Consider the following 9,782-nt stretch of genomic DNA (forward strand, 5'->3'; position numbering starts at 1 on the left):
AGGACAAAGATATAAACCCGTGCACCTACAGTCACCTGATTCCCAACAAAGCTACCAGAATCATATGTTGGTGAACAGACAGCCTCATGAGCAAATGGAGCTGGGGAAACTGGGTATCACACTTAGAAGACAGAAACTAGAGCCGTGTCTCTCGTACTACAGAAAAATCAGTTAAGAATGGATCAGAAACCTTCATACAAGATCTGAAATTTTGACATTAGTAGAAGAAATGAGGAAACTACTTTAAGACAGACTTCTTCTCAAAACAAAAAATCTACTAGTATAACACTGACCATGAATAAAAATACGTGTTTGAAACCAAGTATGAGGCCTGCATTCCAGGAACTTAGGAAATAGAGGCAGGAGGATCAGGAATTTGAAGTCTTCCTCAACTACATAGTGAGTTCAAGGCCATCTGGGCCACATAAAACTGTATCCAAACAATTAAAAAGACAAGCTGTGTGGGCTGATGCTGGCCTTTAATCCCAGCACCCCGAAGCCAAGCGGAGTAGAATCTGTGTGAGGTGAGGCCAGTCTCTTCTACATATTGATTCTCAGGTCAGGTCGGGCATCAGGGGACCCTGTCTCAACCTCCCATCCACCCACCCAAGAAGAGAAAGAAAGAATGAAAAAAATTTCCAAACAAAAGCAAAAGAATCGTCTTGAAAATGTTGACATTAAAGCAGACATTTATAGGCAAAAGGTTTTAACTTGGTAAAACTGAAGTGCACAATGAGGGACTGAAAAATGTTCCTGTTTCATTAAGGGTGAACAGTTGCTATGCACTGGCTCCACCCAGAGAACTTCCTGAGTAAACGGCTTTAAGGAGTGTAAGTACTTTTCCTTCACAGTCAGGCAGAAGCTCGGGCTCAAACAGCCCCACTCAGAGACCTTGAACTCTCATCAGCTCCTGCAGAAGAAGGTGAGCCTGGCTGGGAAGAGACCCAGAGGTAAAGAGCTGTGAGGGGCACAGGGGACAGAGAGTCTGAGTGCTGGGTGGAATGTGGCCTGATGGGGGTATGGTGTTACCAGTACCAGGGAGGGTGCTGCCTCCCTGAGAGTGACAGGGGGTTAGGGAACATAGGAGATTAAGGAGCATGGTGCCCCTAACTCCCACACTTCACAGGATGAACTCTTTATAGCGCACCTGCCATAGCTGTCTGTCAGGCAGACACAGAGCACTGCTGAGAACCTGCACGAGAAGGTCTGTGCCCTCAGGGAAGGCTTTTCAGAGCTGGAAGGAGCTGACAGGTCCTCCATCTAAGTCCCTCTTTGAGTTGAAAGAATCCCAGGAAGCCTTGACTCTCTTGGTTATCTGGGTCACTCAGAACCCAGGAAAGCTAGAATTCAGTGTGCTGACTCCTCCGCATCATTCAACAATCTGAGTCCGCAGTGTGACCTGGGGGATGGAGGAGGGCGGCTGGGAAGGACAGGTGCTCTGAGCGAGCAGCACAACATGAGGTGTGTCTGCGTTGCTCTGGGTCCCTTGCTTTCAGTCCTTGGTTTTTCTCTGCATTGATTACCTTGCCTAGCAAGCCTCTTGGTCCTGAGTGGTGACCACACTCAGCCCTGTAATAGACCTTTACAGAACTGACCTGGTGGAGCTCAGGACAACACTGTTTGGCTCTTTGGACTTCTGTGTTTCACAGTGGAAAGAAGTGAATCTAAAGGAGTTCTAGAAAAGACAAGATAAACACTTGCTTCTTTCCCTTTGACGGGGTTCATTGGTGAGATGTTCTCAAAGCACACTGCGGGAGAGTGGTTTACTTCCTTTACAGAGATGGTACCGTGATACCCTACTGTGCTTCAAAATATTTTAAATACATGATTAGAGTTTTGTTCTTATCAATGTCCAAACTGAGTCTCTTCAAGGTAGCCTCAGAATCCTTTTCACAGAACAAAATTAATTTTTGTGTGTCTTCTTGTTTGAATTTGAAATCATTCCACAGGCTTCTCTTGGGGCGTCACTAGATATTTGTTCTTCATTCCAAGGGGTCCAAAATTTTAGGTGTGAAATGTCATATGAAGATTCATACATGGCATGAAACTCTGATACTGGACTACCACAGTCTTCAGCTGTTAGATAGACTTCAAAACTCTACACATACACACACCCCCACACACACATATACACACACACACATATACACACAGACACAATCATACACACATATGTACATACATAGACACACATACACATAAATATACACATACACATACATACACAAACACACAGAGAAACACGCCACATATACACACACAGACACATACATACAAATACACACATGGAGACACATGCACACAGAAATACACACAGATACACACACGTACACGTAATATACATACACAGAGACACAAACAGATACAAACAGACATGCACACACTACATGTACACAGACATATAAACATATACAAGACAATGTGATCCTATAAATAGCTTAAGGGCTTTTGATGGTTTTATTTCTTTGTTGTTTCTTTCTGTCCTTAGGGTTTGTCTTCTGAGGCCTGGATGATGAAATGTCGACACTCTTCAGGCCTCGTGGACCAACTCTTCGTGTGGTCCATCTATCATTTAGAATGCGATTAGGATCATTTGATTCATTTGGTGTTTATTTTACGGAGTTTCAATATGGTTTTCGTTGGGTAATTATGAAAATGATTCTAAATAACGTCCAGCTCAAATCTACAAAGCAGGCTGGTGGGCGGAGTCTGGTTTCCTGCTGTCTTCCTCTCTTCATCTGGTTTCTCCAATTCTGGAGCAAATAATGTGTGTGTGCTTCAGCTCAGATGATCTTGCCAGTGCCTTCAACATACATGAGAGCAGTACATGCATTTCATATGTCTCTTCTTATGTGAGTGGTAGTAACTGTACATTATCTTCTCCAGTTTGCCTTTCTCTTCATGGGGGTTCTGTTTGTTTTTGACATTGTCTCCCTAGTCCAATCTTCCTGGAACTCACTAAGGGGACCAGGTTGACCTCTATCTCACAGAGACCCATCTGCCTCTGTGTCCCACAGGCTTGGATTAAAGCACTCACCACCACACCTGGGCAGTTTGCCTTTTTAAAAATTAAAGGGTGGAATGTGGACTACCAGTCTTTTGAAATTTTATCTGGGTGTATATATTTACTTGTGCCTCTGTCCGTTGGAAGGCAAGCACAGCACGGTGTAGAGCTCAGAGGACAAATTGTGGGAGTCTTTCTTTCTCTCCACCATGTGGGCTCTGGGGGTGAAGCTCAAGTCATCAGGTTGGGTGCAAGTGCCTTCATCTGCTAAATCATCTAATGTCCCTCCCTCCCTCCCTCCCTCCCTCCTTCCCTTCTTTTTCTCTTCTCTTTCTTTTCCTTTCTTGTGGTGCTGGGACTCAAGCCCAGGGTCTTGCACAAGCTAGGCAATGGCTCTACCACCGAGCCACATCTCCAGCTCAGCACACTCATCTTGCACATAGAAATTTCTCTCATTCCGTTTTGAGTAGGAAAGCCCTCACTCCATGAATACCCTGACCTCATTTAGCTAGTTTGGAAATATTTAACCGCATGAAGCTGGTCCCTTAATAAGAAGACTTTGATGGGCTCTTTGCCTTTTGTTATTACTAAGAATGCTCCCTTAAAAGCCTGGTTCTTTTTTATTTCTGTATTTTTGTCGTTGTGACTCTGGGCATATTATTGATGACAGCTGCATCCTCTCCATTTCCCTTGTCTGCAGCTGTAACTAGCACCCCTTTCCTCCCCAAACTACATTCTTCATGTCTCTCTGTCCACGGGTGTGTTCCTCACTGTGGACCTGGAGGACAGCAGTGAGCACTAAACATACATATGAACCATGTTTGGAATTTACTTAGCTAAACAAATTAGTCCATTAGTCTATAATTCAGCCTTGTTCAAGTTCACAGGATAGGAGCAGCGTACAGTGTACAGCATACTCTTTCTCAGAATATATCATGAATACCCTCTAACTCAGTTCCCAATATGGCCCTGCTCCGCTGTGCAGCATCGCTGGCCAGGTCTCCACTGTCTGCATTTCTCTCAGTGTTCTGGATGTCCACACCCCCTCCAGAATGACCCGTCACTCTCTGTGTATAGCAGTCCCAGGTTCTCTAGGCGGAATCTCCAAACTCTTCCCCCCTTACACACACCAGTTTCCAGGGCCTGTGAAACACATGGTCAGGTTTGCACAGCCCCGGTCCTTGGTACCACTTGTCCTAACTCTTTACTTGTCTCGTTGGGATAGAATAGCTGACAAAGGCAACTGGAGTCGGGTTTATCACCATCTACAGCTCGGGAGTGTACAGTCCACCACAGATGGTCAGGCATGGAGACAGGTAGCTCCGTGGTGTCAGGAGCGTGCAGCTGGACTCCACATTCTCACGCATCTTGGTGGAACAGGAATTGGAGTTGGGCGATAAAACCTCAAGCCCCACTTCCTGTGGGCTCCACCATCTAAAGGTTCCACGACCTTCCAAAAGAGATCCATCAGCAGGGAGAAAAGTGATCAGTCACATGAACCCAGGGTAATATTCACATTGGATCCACAACACACAGTGCATTATACAGAAGCATTTGATAAATCATTTAGGGTTTTTGTTTTGACATTCACTAATAAGACACATGTAGCTTTTTTATTGGTGAAATCATCATCAGCTTTCGGAACTAATATTAAACTTGCTTTCTAGAGTTTAAATTTTTCTTTTTATTATTCTAAATAATATCTAATGATTGATATTTATTGATTCAGTATGTTTCAAGAGCTGTATTAAAATGTGACTGGTCAAATCAGGGGAAGCATCATTTCCATTTTCTTACTGTCTCTTTATGTTTGCCATCTCTGAAAGCCTCTCTTAGCTCTTCATCTAATATATAGTAGGTTATTGGAACTAAAGTCAGCCCACTGTGCTCCAGAGTATTAATTTATTCCTTTGACGTAAGTGTGTCTTTTCCTCTTTACTGACACAGCATCGTAGACTAGCGCAGACTGACCTCACTCTAGGGATCCTCCTGTCTTGGTCTCCTGATGCCTTTCTTTCATTTGCGTTGGTTTTTATTCTGAAGTTAATCTGGCCTTAGTTTTTGTTTCCTGAGCTTCTCCTGTGATGTCTTTGTCTTCTGAGTCTCTGTGTCATATTTGCATAGTGGACACCATTGTCTCTGTGGCTTTTAAAAGACAGGTTTATAGTAAAAGATTTGGGGATGAAGATACGTTTTGATGGGCCATTTTGGCTTTGGTTCTACTCAGACACTGTAGCATAGATTTCCTATAGTTCCTTTGGCAGTGGCAGTTGGTATAGGGATCTGGGAATGCAGCTCCTCAGTCATCGTTGGGCTTTCAAGCACATGGCAGGGCAGAGATTGAAGTGAACTGCCTTTGGTCTGCCTTACGTGAGGCCTGGGAGTGATGACCACTTGCTCTAGTGCTGGCATGTAGAATAACAGTAGGAACACACCTTATATGTAATCATGAACATCGTAAGGAACACTGAGATCGTCAGAGTTCTAAAAGCACACTAGGGCTGATGAGAAGGCTCAACAGGTGAAGGCCCTTGTTTCTCAAGCCTGACAGCCTGAGTTCAATATCCAGAACCCATGTAAAGTGGAAAGACAGAACCAATGCCATGAAATTTTCCTCTGACCTCCACACACACCAAGGCTCAGAACTGCCAGTGGAACTCCATGTCTACTTATATGGACAAGCACTCTTTCGTGAGGAAACTGATTTCTCCATTTTTTCTATGGTCACGCATCATCTTTCTGCCTCTAGTTTCCATTGCACAAAGACAATAGAATATGACAAAATTTCATAGAGGGAAAGGAAAAAGGAAGGATTTGGAATGGTTCCCATGTATCTAACGCCATCTTCTCTCCTCCTTTTCCCTAAGATCTGCGCGGTCCTGATCCCGGCCCTTCCCTGACATAAACATGGCTGGCTGTGAAAACGCTGCTCTGAGGATCGTTCTGGTAGGAAAGACAGGAAGTGGAAAGAGTGCCACGGCCAACACCATCCTGGGGGAAAAGAGATTTGTTTCACAAATTTCTGCCCAAGCTGTTACCAAGACCTGCCAGAAAGCATCCCGGACATGGAACAGGAGAGAACTAGTTGTTGTTGACACTCCTGGGCTCTTTGATACCAAGGAGACCATGAATAAAACATGTGAAGAAATCAGCCGCTGTGTCCTCTCCTCCTGCCCTGGGCCTCACGCCATCATCCTGGTTCTGCAGCTGGGCCGCTACACAGAGGAAGAAAAGAGGACTGTTGCTTTGATCAAGGCTCTCTTTGGGGAGGCAGCCATGAAGTACGTGATTGTCCTGTTCACTCGCAAAGACCAACTTGAGGGCCGGACCCTTAATGACTTTTTAAAAGAAGACTCAAAGCTGAGCAGCCTCATCCAGGCGTGTGGGAGCCGCTGCCTGGCCTTTAACAACACAGCAGGGGAGGCTGAGAAGGAAGATCAAGTGCAGGAGCTGGTTCAGCTGATAGAGAGAATGGTGCGGGGCAATGGAGGGACTTACTTTTCTGACAACATATACAAGGATGCGGAGGGAAGGGTGAGCCGATGTCTAAGAGATTTGGAGAAGGAATACACGGATCAATTCAATGAGGATATCAGAAGAATAAAACAGGAATATTCAAATAAATTAAAAGAACAACTGAGAAAAATTGAAGAAATAGAGAGAGGCCATGATGAAAGAATGAGAAATATAAGGGAAACAGCTGAGGAGAATGCATTTGAAGGATTTTTTAAATATATATGGAAAAAAATTTCAAATTTTTTGCGCATGCTGTGGTGATGATGCAAATTACATTTGTTTTTTATTAATTACATTTGTTCTCTGACAGTTTCATACAACTATACAATACATTCTGATTGCATTCGTTTTGATGTTTGCTTTGTTTTGTTTTATACTGGGTTTAACCAGGACCCTCTGGGTGATAATGGGTTGGAATTATGTGTCAGACCTTGCTGAGCTCACCAGTGGGTACAGAGCTGAACACAATGACTCTCTCTGTGTCTCCCAGAATTCTGAACTAGTTCGCCAGGGTGGAGTAGGTCCCTGTGAGCCCCTTCTCACAAAATGGCAGAAAATCTTTGCCAGATCTTCATCCAACAGAGGGTTAATGTCTATAATATTCAAAGAACTCAAAGCACTAGATATTAAGAAAAATAACCCCCCAATTAAAAATGGGCTATAGAACTAGACAGCAAAAGGGGGGAGGCTGTAAATAGCTAGGAAACAGTTGACAAGTATTGACCCCCCCCACCCATCAAAGATAAATAAATTAGAACTATTTTAACATCTTTCATCACTCCAGTCAGACTGGCCATTGTGATGCTTCGTTTCTGCCAACCTGACACAAACTAGAGCCACCTGGGAAGATGGAACCTCACCTGAGGAGTTTCCTTCTTCAGACTGGGCTGTGGCCATGACTGAGGGCATTTTCCTGATTGCTAACTGATGTAGGAGGCCCAGGCACTGTGGACACTGCCATCCCCGGGGCAGGTGGGCCTGGGCTGGATGAGGAAAGTGCTGAGCGCTCCAGGGGAAGCAAACTAGTAAGCAGCGCTCCTCCATGGCCTCTGTTTAGTTACAGCTCTAGGTTCCTGTCTTCAGTTCCCGCCCGACTCTCCTCAGTGAGGAACTCTTGCCTTGGAACTGCAAGAAAAACCAAACCTTCTCCTCCCCAAGTTGTTTTTTGGTCATGATATTTGCCCCAAAGACAGGAAACAAAACAGCCATCATCAGGAATACAAATATCAATAAATGCTGGCATGGATGTAGGTAAAGGGGAACTTTCCTTTGAGCTTTTGTACAATTCATACAATAGTTCTGAATCAAATTTAGACCTCCTCCCCCATCCGTGCCCCTCAAGCCCCCCACTAGACCTTACGCATTCTGCCATTCATGTTAAGTCCTATCCAGTCAAGCAATTGTACCCAGATGTCCCTCAGTGCAAATTCATCCACTGGTGTCTGGTCAGCCTATCTAGAGATCATTGGTAAGGCCTACTCTCCCTCACCCAGCAGTAATCAGTCTCCAATAGTTCCCAGACAAGGGCCTGCCTGTCACCCATTTCCTTCCCTCCATTTTGGACCCTTGTCTGATTGAGTTGACACGGGTCCTGTGCTCGATGCCACCACTGCCACAAGTTCACATGTGCAAGCTTCCAGTGGCCTGAAAACCTCTGCTTCCCTGTGTGCATGAACCAGCCCTGGCTCTGCAATGGTCCCTGAGCCATGGGTGGGAGAGGTTTAATATAGGAGTCCTATCCAGGGGCACACATTCTGCATTTTTATTCTTTAAAACTCAACGAGTTGTGGTCTTCTGTGCGCACCATACTCTGTGTATAAGGAAGCTCCAGCGGTGTAGCGATGCCCTCGTGCTCTCTCTGCCTCCCATTCTGCTGTGGTCCATGAGCATTAGGTACAGAGGTTCAGCTATAGATGTGTTACCTAGGACTGGGCATCTCTCAGATGTGTATTCTCTGTGTCCGATCAGTTGTGGGGTTCTGCAGAAGCCTCCGTCTGTTGCAAAGTTTCTTTTGATGAGTGGTGTACAGTGTACTTGTCTGTAAGTATAAGGATCCATATTTAGCATATGGTAAGAAATTTTATTTGTCTATAGCTATAAGAGAGACAGGGTTTTCTCTAGGCTCTATAACCTTTCCAGTCATGAGTACTTGGCTGTGTTTCGAGTTCACTCCCATTGAGAGGGCTTTAAATCCAATTACATAGCTGTAGATTACTCCTAGATAACAGTGCCCCTACTGCATCAAAAAGGTAGTTTGCTGTGCAGTCATTGTGGTTATTAGGCTTTAGGTTTGACCGTTGATTGATTTTCTCCCTTAGCAGCTTACATAGTGTCCCCAGAACTGTGAGAGGGAAACTTCCAGTAGAGTTCCTGCTCCGTTGCTCCAAGGCTCGGGTCCAAATTATGTTTTCTTTTCAGCAGAGGGTCTAACCTCCCGGTTCTGGGAAACAGTCAAGAGTGCTGGCGTGGCCTGTTGTTTTGGGAGTTTCTTGCACTACTCTGACCAACCACTGAAGGGAGGTCTCTCCTGCCTGGTACTGTGTTCCTTGCCATACAGCCCCCAGGTACGCATATGCACTAATGTGTGCAGACATCATATGTGCATTTCTCAGGGGGTTTCAGAGGCAACACATTTCCTCTGTCTTCCCTGGCCCTCCAATATCCATTCATCTCTACTCTTTCTCCCCCTCATCTAACCTCCCTCCCCAGTCCAAGCTCTCCCATTATCCTCAGCCTCCCCCCAAAAACACCCACCTCCTGACATCCCCCTCTCTCCTGACTTCCCTCTTCCTGCTCCTGGGCCCCTACGTCCCCCCCCCCCCCGCCTCATAACATCTCTTCCCTGCGATCATCCTCTTTCAGGTTCTTCATTTTCCTTTGCCTCTGTGTTTCCATTCAATATTCCCTGATCTTAGCATCAAGATATACATTCACATATAAGGGATTAGTACTAAGTTGCCCAAATGAGGGAGAATGTACATTACTTGCTTTTTTGAGTCTGTGTTATATCACCTAGTATAACAGTCTCTAGTTCCATTCATTTACCTGCAAATCATAATTTCATCTTTTCTTACTGCTGAGTAGAACTCCACTGTGTAAATGCACCACATTTTTATTATCTATTCATCAGTTGAGGGACATTTAGGTTGTTTCCATTTCTTATTGTGAAGAGAGCAGCAACAAACATGGATGTACAGGTATCTCTGCAGTACGATGAGTCCTTTGGGTATGTGCCAAGGAGTGGTATGAGCAGATCATATGG

The 9,782-nt window shown here is 44.9% G+C and overlaps 1 protein-coding gene across 3 annotated transcripts in view; it reads left to right on the top strand.

Moving 5' to 3' along the window:
• The window catches only part of LOC103745885 (GTPase IMAP family member 7-like), a 13,426-nt gene extending 6,604 nt beyond the window's left edge, over nucleotides 1–6,822 (top strand). The window contains exons 1-2 of one of the 3 annotated variants that reach the window (XM_029570831.1): nucleotides 864–922; nucleotides 5,872–6,822. In XM_029570831.1, the coding sequence (XP_029426691.1) occupies nucleotides 5,912–6,781 (870 nt within the window). In that variant the 5' untranslated portion in view covers nucleotides 864–922; nucleotides 5,872–5,911 and the 3' untranslated portion in view covers nucleotides 6,782–6,822. Of the gene's footprint in view, nucleotides 1–863; nucleotides 951–5,871 lie in introns of those variants that run through there. The other 2 variants (XM_008847898.3, XM_029570832.1) reach the window with 2 other exon arrangements.
• The last annotated feature ends 2,960 nt before the right edge of the window (nucleotides 6,823–9,782 follow it).

The sequence above is a fragment of the Nannospalax galili genome, unplaced genomic scaffold (assembly GCF_000622305.1).
Source record: "Nannospalax galili isolate Female #2095 unplaced genomic scaffold, S.galili_v1.0 scaffold1364, whole genome shotgun sequence".
Taxonomy (NCBI): domain Eukaryota; kingdom Metazoa; phylum Chordata; class Mammalia; order Rodentia; family Spalacidae; genus Nannospalax; species Nannospalax galili.